The following is a 12,811-nucleotide window of genomic DNA, read 5'->3' as shown; positions in this document are numbered from 1 at the left end:
TGACCCGCTCAAACTGCATTGAACCCTAAGACCAGTAGTAACTTCTGTCCCAGACTGGTGTCCTAGAAGGACAGCTTCTCTTCTGCCTGTTGTGACTTCACCTTTGTTTATATCAGACAAGCAAGAGCAGTAGGAGGGTCAAAAATACCCTGACTCAGAAATACTCTTTTTTCATGATGTAGCCTGCAGTCCAAGAGTGTGGAAAATCCAATTCTGTACAAGTATAGCTGAGGGTAGTTAATGATCCTTTGGCCAGTCCAATTGATGAATGTGGAATGTTGCAATATGATGGAAGAAGCGGCTCTTTCTAAGCCTGGAGCAGGGCACATTGTCCAGATCTATGGTATAGATCGCAAAGGGACAGCAGGTCATGGGTGTGTAGGTTTTGTTTCTGCATGTCTCTAGATTTTCCATGTTTGATTTGCTAATGTTTCCAGTGTATAATGAAGTTGTCCAGGAACAAGGAAGCTTAAATCCATGTGTATATGCTAAATCCTGTCCTTCTTATGTCGATTGAACTGAAAGGTGCTGAAGAGATTTACCAGGACTTTTGCACTAAAGGTTAATGCACTTACATCAGATTAATTCAATATATAATGAGAAAACTTCTTCAGATGATATGCTTTATGGAGACTCGTTGACTTCAGGGGAAAAAATGAACATTGGTTTGCATATAAGTTTTTCTTTGTGAAATTACAAACTTCTTCCTAACTTTTTACTCTTTACTGTTGCCAGTCAACCACGTCACACTTTCGTTCACTGACTTTGATATTGAGAATGATGGACAAAACTGTACAACGGATTTTGTGGAGATTTTGGATGGGAATAACTATGAGGCTCCTCTTCAAGGTATTGCACCTTTCCCTTGTGTATTTCATCTATATAGAACTGCACCCAAGGTAAGCAGGAGAAGGTTTTCTGCTCATGGTCTCCTGCAGTCAATTTAAATGGTTTGTAACTAGGAGCAGAATTCATTTTTTGTCTCCTTTCTTTGGCTTTCACTTGCCAAAAGGACTTTTAAGTACTTAAAGGGACATGTAAGAAAGATGGGAAAAAACATTTTAGAAAGGCATATTGAGATTGTCATGGTTTTAAAAGAAGGTAGATTTCAACTAGATATAAAAAAAAATTTTTTTGCAATGAGAATGGTGAAATACTGCAGCAAGTTGTCCAGAGAATTGGTAGATGCCCTGGAAACATTCAAGGTCAGGCTGGATGAGGTTCTGAGCAGCCAGATCTAGTTGAAGGTGTCCCTGCTCATTGCAGTGTGATTGGACTAGATGTTCTTTAAAGGTTCCTTCCAACCCAAAGTATTCTGTGATACTAGCTGCTATCTTTCTTTTTACTGTCTGATGCCTTTTTGACAGACCTTGACTCATATTCCTAATCCCCATGTTACAATCCATTACAGGAGTAATGGTCTGTTATTTTTCAGTTGGTTTTTTTTCCCCATTCCAATTGAGCAAAACGGACACTACTGTCACATATATTTGATAGGTTTTGTTGGGGCTTATTTCCAATTGGTCAGTAATTCCTCATTTTTTTCATTTTCATTGAGGGCACTCAATGACAGAATAGCCAGGGACAAGGGTGTCTGGAGTGCAGAGGTCCTTTACCAACATGTTAAAAAAAATTGCCACAAGAGTTGAGTTTTGTGCAAATGTAATGGAGTATTTCTTTTTTTGTAGATTGAATTGACAACTGTAATTGTAAGCAACAAACATTACTCCTGCTTGTTGTCAGGCATTAACTTCAAATGTAAAATTACTGGTAATAATTACATGTCAAACACTGATTTTTTTCCCCTCTCTGGTCTGCTCTCTTTCAGGCCGCTACTGTGGCACTTCTATGCCACATCCTATCACTTCTTTTGGTAATGCCTTGGTGGTGAATTTCATCTCCAACAGCAACACTGCTGCCAGGGGCTTCCATGCCACCTATGCTGCATCATCATCATGTAAGTCCATACAACAGCTGCCACTTCCTTATGCCTCTGGCTTTTAATAAAAAGAACAGATCCTTTACCTCTTTTTCTCTCTGCCATTCAATTTTTGAACCTCCCCTCTTCTTTTTGGCCAAGGTCTCAGCAAGTACATCAACAAGCTAAAGGGCAAAGAGACAAGGAGAAATGCTTTCTTGATTAGCAAGTGCTCTGTCTCAGTCTAGCTTTTTTTGTTGTTTTTTATTTAATGCCATCCTCTCCAAGCCTCTGTTGTCTCTCTCTTGTTGCAGCCTGCGGGGGCACTTTCCTCATGGACAGAGGAGCTTTCAGCAGCCCTGGCTATCCCGAGCCGTATCCGCCCAACAGCGAGTGCGTCTGGACAATCCTCAGCTCCCCTGGCAACCGCCTCCAGCTGTCCTTCATGTAAATGCATTGCCAGGGGTTATTACTCAGCCTTTAGCAGAACTGAAGGAAGGATGCTCTGTGTTTATTAGGAAATGTAATTACCGAATGATAAAGCTGAAACGTATTTTTAGAGTGACTTGGAAAGAGAACACAGCAGGGGTTAGTGGCAGCTTGCAATCAGTGTTTCCCTGTATTAGTCATTGCTGATACTAAGGCATATACAGCATTATATAAATAGGTGGTTTATTATTTGAACAGCACGGGATGCTGAAGAAGCCAGTTCTTGCTCGTAAACAAGAAGAGGAAATTTAGCATCACTCTGCCTTTTCTTTATAAAGGAAATTCCTACAATATAAAGATTTATTTTAGTGTTTTTATATAGCTGATTAATATAAAGGGCCCAGATATTCCATACATTGTAGAGTTATGCCTCTGGAGGGATCTTGATGCATTTATGAGGTAGCCTGAGGCAAACCTCATGAAATTCAACAAAGTCAAGTGCCAGGTCCTAAATCTGGGTCAGAGCAATTCCAGATATGCCCGCAGTTTGGGGAGGGAAGTGATTGAGAAAAGCCCCATAGAGGAGGACTTGGGGGTGATGGTTGATGAAAAACTCAACATGAGGCAGCAGTGTGCACTCACAGCCCAGAAAGCCAAAGGAATCCTGGGCTGCATCCAAAGGGTGTGTCCAGCAGGTCAAGGAAGGATTCTGCCCCTCTCTTCTGCTCTGGTGAGATCCCACCTGGAACACTGCATATGGTTGTGCTGCCCCCAGTGTAAGAAAGACATGAAAGCCATGAAGGTGAAAAGGGGACAGGAGCACCTCCCTTGTGAAGACAGGCTGAGAAAGGGCTGAGAAAGTTTGGGCTGTTCAGGCTGGAGAAGAGAAGGCTGTGTGGAGACCTCTTAGCAACCTTCCAGTACCTGAAGGGCCATACAGGGAAGATGGAGAGAGCCTCTTCATCAGGACAAGGGGCAATAGCTTCAAACCAAAAATGGACAGGTTTGGATTAGACATTAGAAAGAAATTCTTTACTGTGGGAGTGATGAGGTTCTGGAACAGGTTGTCCAGGGAAGTTCTGGATGCCCCAAACCTGGCAGTGTTAAAGGCCAGATTGGATGGGGATTTGGGCAATCTGGTCTTGTGAAAGGTGTCCTGTCCATGGCAGGGGGTTTGGAACTACTTGATCTTTACAGTCCCCTCCAACTCAAAACATTCTATGATTCTATTCTGAGATTCTAAAATTTATGTTAAACTCTTCAAAATTTCTCCACCAGTTAAAGCAACAGGAATCAGAAGAATACGTGATAGAATTTTGTTTTCCCTTCAGTAAACTACCTTTATTTGAACACTTTTGACAGAGAAGTCATGTGGAGAATAATGTGGAGTCCTTTACCAGAGCTGTTAGGTTGTTCTTTACCCATGAAGTAGATTTCTGAGCCTCCTGGTTTCCGGGCATCAGACAGTGGCTGCTGCCAAGAAAGAGAGCACTGACCTTTAGCAAAGCTTGCCAAGAATGAGCAGGAAAAGAAAACTAACTCTGAAGCCTGCATTTGCAGTTAATCAGAACAAAAGGAAAATTTTTCTGGTAACACACTGACTGCATAAGGCACAACTTGTTAGGCATGTGCTGATTCACTAATGCAATGAAAAGGACATTCTATTCCTCCACTACTCACTGGAGCAGAGAAAAAGCACAACAGCCTGAAAACCTTTTTCAATATGTTTTCCAAAAGCCTGAAAACATTTTTTAAATGCTACAAAATAAGCAGTAACTTTTCACAAACAACCAAAAATTCTAGTGTGAAGCAGAAACTTTCATAAAGTGACACTGAGTAGATGTTAATTCTTTTTTTTCAGTTACACTTAGCTGAAAAACAGGCTGAAAATACTGGAAAGCGTGGAGTAATTGAGTTAGAAAGCACTGTTTGTTTTATTTCCTGTAATGTTAGGGGGTTTTGTTGGCATGAGACATTAATTTTCTTCAGCTCAGTCTGAACTGAAATGTCTATCTTGCAATGTGAGGGTTAGCTTTAAATTGTTCTGCAATATATCCAGATGAGTGATTGGAAACATTTCACAGCATGGTATGCTGAACACATATGGCTATATTCAAATCTGAAAAGAAGTTGTAACCAGAGTATCAGAAAGCACAAATATTTAAGGCATTGCTTGTTAGAGGCACTCTCTGGAATCTTTGCTATATATTCATAACTTGCTTCTGAAAGCCATGTTGGTCTGTATGAAAGCAATTCACTTAGAATAACAGATGATTCTTAGAATATATTTAGCATTCAGCTTGGTGGAATAATTAAGAATTTATAATTTGATTACTATATCTCATTTCTTTACTATGGTAAAAACAGTTTAGAAGAGCTGATAACAATCCATGTTATAATTTTGCACACCCAGAAATATAAAAGTCAGAGAGGCCGGAGAAACAGTAATATTTTATATTCTGGAGAAACTGCTAAGAGATTTCTGAACTCTGAGGTGTTAACTACAACTAAATCAGCAATTATTTTCTCACCAGTGTGCTGAAATAATACACATATGAAGGGCCTAAAATATTCTCTACACCCAACACTAGATTTACATTAAAAATCTGGATTATATCTCAAGGCTTTCTGAGTTTCATACTTGTTCTTGGAGAACCAAGAAATTTTAAAAGGGTTTGAGAACTCTTTAGGATGTGTAACTCTAAATAAGGGACTGGAAAGTGAGTGCCTTGTATTGATGGCTTTGGCAGATGCTGAGGGTTTTGTTGCTGCCCTTTTCTTAACTCATACAGTAGGATACCATCTACAGTGGGATTAATGGCCTGGCAGGGCACACTCTGAAGTACTCAGTCATATGCATGCTAATGCTCCTCTGCTGCTGTTGAAACAGGCAATTTCAGATGGAGGAGAGCAGGAGCTGCACCAAAGATTACCTGGAGATCCGTGAGGGGAGCGACACAGGCAGGCTGGCAGGGCGATTCTGCGGGAGCTCCCTGCCTTCAAATTACACCTCCACTGTTGGACATATCCTGTGGGTCAGATTTGTCTCAGACAGCTCAGGCACAAATGTTGGCTTCAGGGCCACCTTCTCTCACTGTAAGTAGATGTAATTTGATTGAAAACTATTGTTCTTTCATAGCACTTCTGAAATTATTCTAAGAAGTGATTGTTTTGCCCTCTAAAGTCTATTAGAAAATATTTGCTGATGTTAAGAAGTCTGTAAATTCACTAAAAAGTATTTTGTAAAATATCTGCTGAATGTAAAGGGATGCTGTTAGACATGCCAGAAGAGAATTAGTTTGCATGTAAGTATAACATATTTATTAGGCTGTTGGCAAATCAAGAAAAAAGTATTTCTTTCCCAGCTTTCCATTTTGCTTTTTGAGTGTGACAGTGTCAATCTTCTGGTTTGGATCTAGATTCTATCAACCAGGGAGTGGAATTAGAAAAAAGGAAATTATGCTAATTTATAGATCCAAAATTTCAAGGGACCACTGCCAGCATCAGTCTGACTGCTGAAGCCAAACATCCACAGCCATTTTGATTATGCAAGCTAAACTTCTAATAATTTCCCTTCTTTTGAGATTTACTCCTTTTCAAAATTAATTATCAATAGTTCAGACCGCAATAAAATCAGAACCATTTCTCACCAGAACATGCACAGATATTTAAAAAAAAATCTTTAATGCTTTTGGGTAGAAATGGACATAAAGTAGTCAGAGTCAGAGCAGAGTTTAGATGTGCTGTCTTCCTGTTTCTCCTGCACAGACACACATGCCTCAAATGGGTAATTTCCATCAGAAAAGGGAACACTGCATCTCTCAAAACAAGAAAATAATTAGATGTGCATCTTAGAACTGTCTGAGAAATGTCTTACAGCCGTACAGCACTGTCTAGTCCTAAGTAAATTAAGGTAATGGGCACCCCAGTGATTCTTTTACTCTAGGTGAATTAGAGGCATTAGTTGTCTCTTTCTCTTTTTTCAGTGTATGGAAATGACATTGTGGGAGAGAGAGGACAAATAGCTTCCCCACAGTGGCCCAGGAGTTATCCTCACAATGCCGATTACCGGTGGCGGATCAGTGCCAACGCTTCCCAGGTGATCCACGGCCGTATCCTGCAGATGGATGTCGAGAATCATCCCAACTGCCCCTACGACCATCTAAAGGTCTTTCATTCTGAGAAGTTATTTTATTTCAATCAGTTTTGGTAAAATGGATGAACAGAGAAACCTACAAGATGAGTGTGAAGCAATTCTGAGGATCTAGTGTGGCTTATTGTTTTAGCTATGTTGTCCTTTCAGTAATTATTATTACAGGAAGAGTTACATACTCTTTGGCTCCCTAACAGATATTTCCAATCTGTAAGTTTGAGATTTATTAAAAATAAGTCTGCAATGGTACAATCCTGAATGTTACTATTCAAGAATTTCAGGTCAGATACCAGACTGAAATTTGCTTCATGCTGGTTCAGTTAAGGACAACAGTGATAGTAACATCTCAATGCTTCTAAAAATAAAGTTATTTTAAAATCCTACAGGGAACAATTCTTTACTTGCACCTTCTTTGCTCACTTGGCTGCTGGCAGTAGAAAGGTGCCTCTTTCTTCCAGTTTGATTGTTTTTCTGTACCCCCCTGTAATACAGTCTAGCCAGGTTAAAATACAGAATAGTGGAATAGTTTGGAGTTGGAAGGGGCCTTTTACAGGTTATGTAGTCCAACCCCCCCAGCAATAAGGAGGGGCTTCTTCAATACAGTACTCATGGTGCTAAGCAAAATAAACAATAGAGAAAAGAACTTCTTTCTGAACTTAACTAACAAAACCACTTAAATAAGGCAAATATCTTCTTTCTTTCTTTCTTTCTTTTTTTTTTAGCAGTAAAATTTAATCAATTATCTTTCTTCTATATATTTGAGAAAATTCATACTAGTTCAATATTTTTGGTTCGTTATTAATTTAAAATATTAATTTACTGATAATCAAATGTAATATTAGTTCAAAAGGAAATAAAACTTTTTATTTCATCTCATGTCATATATTAACAGTATTTTTTCCTCCTAACTCAGCCTGCCTTTCTTTGTCCTTCTGAAAGCAAAATTAATTTCTTAAACCAACTAGATATTTATTGAGTGTAAATCAGCCTGACCTTTAACCTGCCTCAAGGATCAAATCACTAATGTAATGTTAATGTTAATATAATGATTCCAAGCTTTCTCTACTGTACATTTCTACTGGGTGGTAGTTGAGAAGAACAAAATAAGCTTGAAAGGTGGCAAAGGACACACATCTTGTAACCAGCCAAGATTTTGGGTTATAAATACATACCATGAAAAAAAATATTTCTGCATATTTATCTGATAGAACTCAAAATACATATGTTCCTCAGTGGGGAAAAAAATATAAAAGAAAAAAGAAAAGTAATTCCTATTGTTTTCCCTGCATATCATGATTGGGTTTTTTTTTCCTGTCAAGGAAAAAAATTTTATCTGTGGACTTTTTATAAAGTGGGATGTCATTCTATGTCCCCAAAGAGCAGCCTTGTGATAGGGAACAAGGTGAATTTGATGACTTCCGTTCAGATCCTTCTTATGTGAAAGCTTCACTTTTAACACCATATAAAGGAAAGGGAGATTTTGTTCCTTTTTTATGAGAAGTTTCTTTCTGATTTGGATTTGTTGAAAGATCCCTCATTTACAGAGTGCAATTTTCTCCTTGGAAATTGTCCAAGCATGGGGCAGATGAAAATCTGGCTCTGTGAGGAACAGCACTGTTCTCTCTGCAGGTGTATGATGGGCCCACAGTTCATTCTCGTCTCATTGCAACGTACTGTGGTGCAGCCTCTGCTTCTTTTGAATCCTCTGGCAGTTCAATGACAATCCAGTTCCACTCAGACTCATCTGTGGCTGGGAAAGGCTTTCTTTTGGAGTGGTATGCAGTGGATGCTTCTGCTTTTTCACAGACCATTGCTAGAGGTGGGTATTCAGTAAGTTGCACAGTTTCAAGTAGTACAGCCAGTGACACACTCAACTTTACTTAAAGAATTCCAAACCAACTTCCCCACTAGAGAAAGCCTGAGTTATTAATGAGGGAAAGCTTTCAGTGACATTTTAATGAAGCATTTTACTATCTTTTAAAAACAATTTCTAAAGACCCTTAGATATAGTAATTTGCAGTGTTCTAAAAATAAGCATGTTGCTAGAGGATCATTTCCCTTTAAAAAGATATTAATTAAATCTAAACATTTTTAATGCTTTCATGGAAGATTATCCCTCTTGAAAAACCATTCTAAATCATTGCCCATTATGATATGAACCAAGCACAATAACTTATGACAAACTGTGGTAAATGCTCTTAGGTATTTTGTTAGATATTCCTCAAGGTAAAATATGTCACATCATTGCTGCAGGATGTGCCACATGAACATCCTTGTGGATGAGGATTTTCAAGTTTTATACTTGCAATCCAAACTGAAGTTGAAGAATTCCTGCACTATTGTAACTACACATATCATCACTGTGCCCTTGTTGAGCTTTATTATAGGACTGTCATCTTATGTTACATGAGGGGTGTATTTGGTTTAAAAAGAGGATGCTTTCTTTTTTGTCTTCTTGTCCATAACAGGTGCATGTGGAGGGGCTGTAACAGCTGAAGAAACACCTTCATTCCTCTTCTCACCAAGCTGGCCAATGAATTACAGAAATCTTGAGGACTGTATGTGGCTTATCAGAGCTCCTGGATCCACTGTGGAATTCAATGTCCTGGCACTAGACATAGAATCTCACAGCTCATGCAACTATGACAAACTTATTATCAAAGATGGTGAGAAGCCAATCTTGCCCCACCCTGACAGGATGCAGTAGAGACCCAAGGTCCAAATGCCCCAAATTCTGATCTCCACTGAGTTTAAGGAATCTAGATAGCAATGGGAGCAGTACTCTTCCTCTAATCTGAGACATTCTGCTACTTAAAATAAAATTAGCAAAGTCTAGCAAAATATTTGGTGTTTATAAAAATATTTCTAGATCTGTAAGGGGTTAAAGGTCTTGAAAAGCACCTTCCTGAAAGTGTGAGCCACAGCAGCAAGCAGGCAGATATGGACTGATTCAGTTTTAACACTAATGTGTTCTTTTCATCCCAGGAGACAATAGTCTTTCCCCAGTACTGGCTACTGTGTGTGGACGGGAACCTCCTGGGCCAGTAAGGTCAACTGGAGATGCAATGCTCATCCACTTCACCTCGGATGCAAGTGTCACTGCAGCTGGGTTTAATGCCTCTTATCACAAAAGTAAGACTTGTTTCTCTTCTCCTCCAGATAAATGTCTGTCTTGCTGCTAAAAATGGGCTAAGAGACTCAAGCATTTTTAAGAGCAGTCTACATTTTAATTAATCACACACACATCTAATTATTCACCTCTCATGAATATGTGCTAATAAATGTCTGACTCTGTAAAGGTAAAATTTGCTACCTGCCTAGCAATATAATGCAACAAAGCATGATTCAGCCTGACCAGTCACTTCTCAGAAGGAAGAAAAGCATATGCCTAAGTTTATAACAGCTCAGCTGAAGGGTGAAAAAATGCTCAGCTAAGAGAAAGAAATGAATGACTCAAAGCAGAAAGAGAAAAATGCAGAAAGCTGTATAAATTCTAGCAGGAATGTCAGTAATTTCCAGCAACAGTCCTCCCACATGAACTGAAGGAATGATGACAGATTCCTGAATGGGCTGAGGCACCAAGAAAGTGTTAAGGCAAAAGTGACAATCAGGGGAGTTTTTGTGACTGGCAGCTAGAGTAGAATGCAGTGTTTTGGTTAAGGCTAGAAGCAATGTCCTCACACAGGATAATGATAAGCTCATGCCATGGAGGTCCTTGACATTGCTGCCTGCTTATTCATCTACTAAGTCTGAGAACAGTCTCATGGTCAGGGATCTTGGTGTGTGTCATCTTGGAATCTATAAATGTGCATTTTGGGTGATCATTCATCATGTGCATTGCTATATGCCCCTCAGTACTTCAGACACTCCTTTCAACTCCTTTCCTTTTTTATTTTAATCCATCACATCTTCTAGGAGACAGGGTTTTTCTCAAAAGGAATACCTGGATATCTGATGCTTTTGAGTTTTTCTCTTTGCTTCAACTTTTATCTTTTTTTTTTTATTTTCAGGTTGTGGAGGCTATTTGCACACAAGCAGTGGTGTGATAACATCCCCCAACTACCCTCAAAACTATTCTCCTAATCTGAATTGTTCCTGGCATGTAGTGGTAACCACTGGATTTATCATTGCTGTTCATTTTGAACAGCCTTTCCAGATTAAGAGTGAGGATACTTCCTGCATCCTTGGAGATTACGTAGAGGTGAGGTTATTGGCTGAGTCATCAAAGCTATTAAAGCTACTGAATCTTGCAGATTTAAGTGTCAGTAAAGCAGCTCAGGATGTAATGGGGTGCAAACACCAAAGAGAAATACTGAGGATGATAATTCTCTCTATTACTTTTTATTAATGAGCATTAATTAATCACTAGTTTGTTAATTTCCCCTGTTGCTGGAAGCATGAAGATGGTGAGTGCACAGAGTTTACATTCCAGGGCTGTTTGCTGGAGTAACATGAGCAATTTCTGTTTTAGCTGAAGAATGGGTTAGATAATGCTGCCCCACCTTTGGTGTCTGCAAGGGGGCATGGACGGTTTTGTGGGAGCAGCCCCATCCCTACCATGTACACCACAGACAATCAGCTCTTTGTCCACTTCACTTCTGACAGCAGCAATGAGGGCCAGGGATTCAAACTGAGATATGAGGCTAAGAGTCTAGGTAAGTCTAGCTAACACACTTAAATTCTGCAACTTGTACATATGTAACTTGGAGTTTGTCCTCTTAAAGGATGTTTTTGTTCTAAGTCCCAGCCCTGGTAAAATCAGATGTCTGCAAAAATGTCCCTTAGTCATGACTTCTAATCTGACACTCAGATTTCTCCTTTTTAAAGAGTGTCAGGCTCAGGTCACAGACCCTGAAGAAATTAAAGATAGATTTAAAAAACAAAAAAACAAAAGAGACCCTTTATTACGGAAGTAGCATCTACAGTTTGTTAAAAATTCATACAGGAAAAGGAAAATCTTCTGGAAATAAGAACTTTATTTTGAACATTTAGTACCCAGTGCAAGAGGTAAATGAAGTAAGGAACTTTTCAGGGTAGTGTGTTTAAAAAGGTGGCAACATTTCTCACATGTTTTCACTCCCAGCTGAGAAAATAACATTAATTGCCAAAGCCAACTTTTTTGAAAGAATGAACAGAATGGAGATCCAAGTCCCAGGAGGAAAATGAACTTGGCATTTGCAGTTATCCCACTGTGTTCATAGCAGACACCACTTGGCACACCTGGAGACCTGTTAAACAGTATATCTAAACAACTAAGGCAACCTGTCAATCAGCTCTAATCTTTAAGTGCTTGATTTCTGCCTGTTTTCCCTGCTGCCCCAAAGAATTAGCATTACTTCACAGAATTCATGAGGGGAGTAGGTAAAGCTGTACAACAGCATTTCTACCACTTCAATTTATGGACTTGAGTAAAGCCCCAGGTTAAACCAGTATTGCTAGAATATAGAGGGGTTGGGGAAAGAAAGGTTCTGGTCAAAATAAAGATATTTTTGTCAGGTAAAGGACCTGAACAAACCTTCATGTTTGCTCTGACTGGCATTTCTACATATTCATTATTACATCAAACAGACATTTCAGTTCTTGGAAAGTAGAAGTTGGGAATGATTCACAGAAATATTGATGGGTCTGACTTGTGGAATTCCTAGCTCTTGGGAATTGGCATAGGAGCAAGGCAAGAAATAAGTTTTCTGCTTGTTTTATAAACAATCAAAGGAAGAAGTAATAGCAGTTTAATTCAAGACCCTGAATATTTGGAAATGAGGACTAGGTAAGCAGGAGCACAGGGATATAGGATTCTACTCCATTAAAATGTTTTCCCACAGTGAGCAATAAAATGCATTTGTTTTTTGATGTGACTGTATGACAACAAAAGGAAACTGTGTTGGAATATAGTGAAAAGTCACATTTTTGATGCCTCACCCATTTCCTTTTCATGCTGTTTTTTACTGACAATCTTTTCTTCCCCAGCCTGCGGAGGGAACATTTACATCAATGATTTCAACCCCAGTGGATACACATCTTCCCCCAACTACCCAAGCAATTACCCTCCACATGCTGACTGTGTCTGGACCATAACTGCTCCCAATGGACGTGCAGTAGAGCTGCAATTTGAAGATCAGTTTTACATTGAACCTTCACCAAAGTATACATCCACATTATTTTGCCTATTTTTCTTCAGAGACTCCATTCTGATTTTTCTTCCTCTGTTACTTTCCCTAGTTTCTCTCAGAGAACAAACACTTCTATATTTAAAATCAAATGGGGTTCAGAAATTTTTGAGAGATCACTGCAGCTATCAGGTTTACATTCCT

The 12,811-nt window shown here is 39.1% G+C and overlaps 1 protein-coding gene across 1 annotated transcript in view; it reads left to right on the top strand.

Annotated features, from left to right (window-relative positions):
• The window catches only part of CUBN (cubilin), a 140,111-nt gene that overhangs the window by 80,930 nt on the left and 46,370 nt on the right, over nt 1-12,811 (top strand). The window contains exons 34-44 of the mRNA XM_056484926.1: nt 736-849; nt 1,829-1,957; nt 2,233-2,365; nt 5,238-5,443; nt 6,334-6,515; nt 8,130-8,319; nt 8,969-9,166; nt 9,486-9,632; nt 10,511-10,701; nt 10,972-11,155; nt 12,468-12,642. Coding sequence (XP_056340901.1) covers nt 736-849; nt 1,829-1,957; nt 2,233-2,365; nt 5,238-5,443; nt 6,334-6,515; nt 8,130-8,319; nt 8,969-9,166; nt 9,486-9,632; nt 10,511-10,701; nt 10,972-11,155; nt 12,468-12,642 — 1,849 coding nt within the window. The remainder of the gene's footprint in view (nt 1-735; nt 850-1,828; nt 1,958-2,232; nt 2,366-5,237; nt 5,444-6,333; nt 6,516-8,129; nt 8,320-8,968; nt 9,167-9,485; nt 9,633-10,510; nt 10,702-10,971; nt 11,156-12,467; nt 12,643-12,811) is intronic.

This window comes from Oenanthe melanoleuca, chromosome 2 (genome assembly GCF_029582105.1).
Source record: "Oenanthe melanoleuca isolate GR-GAL-2019-014 chromosome 2, OMel1.0, whole genome shotgun sequence".
Lineage (NCBI taxonomy): Eukaryota > Metazoa > Chordata > Aves > Passeriformes > Muscicapidae > Oenanthe > Oenanthe melanoleuca.
Note: the sequence above shows the minus strand (reverse complement) of the source record. Positions and strands in the feature narration are given on the sequence as shown.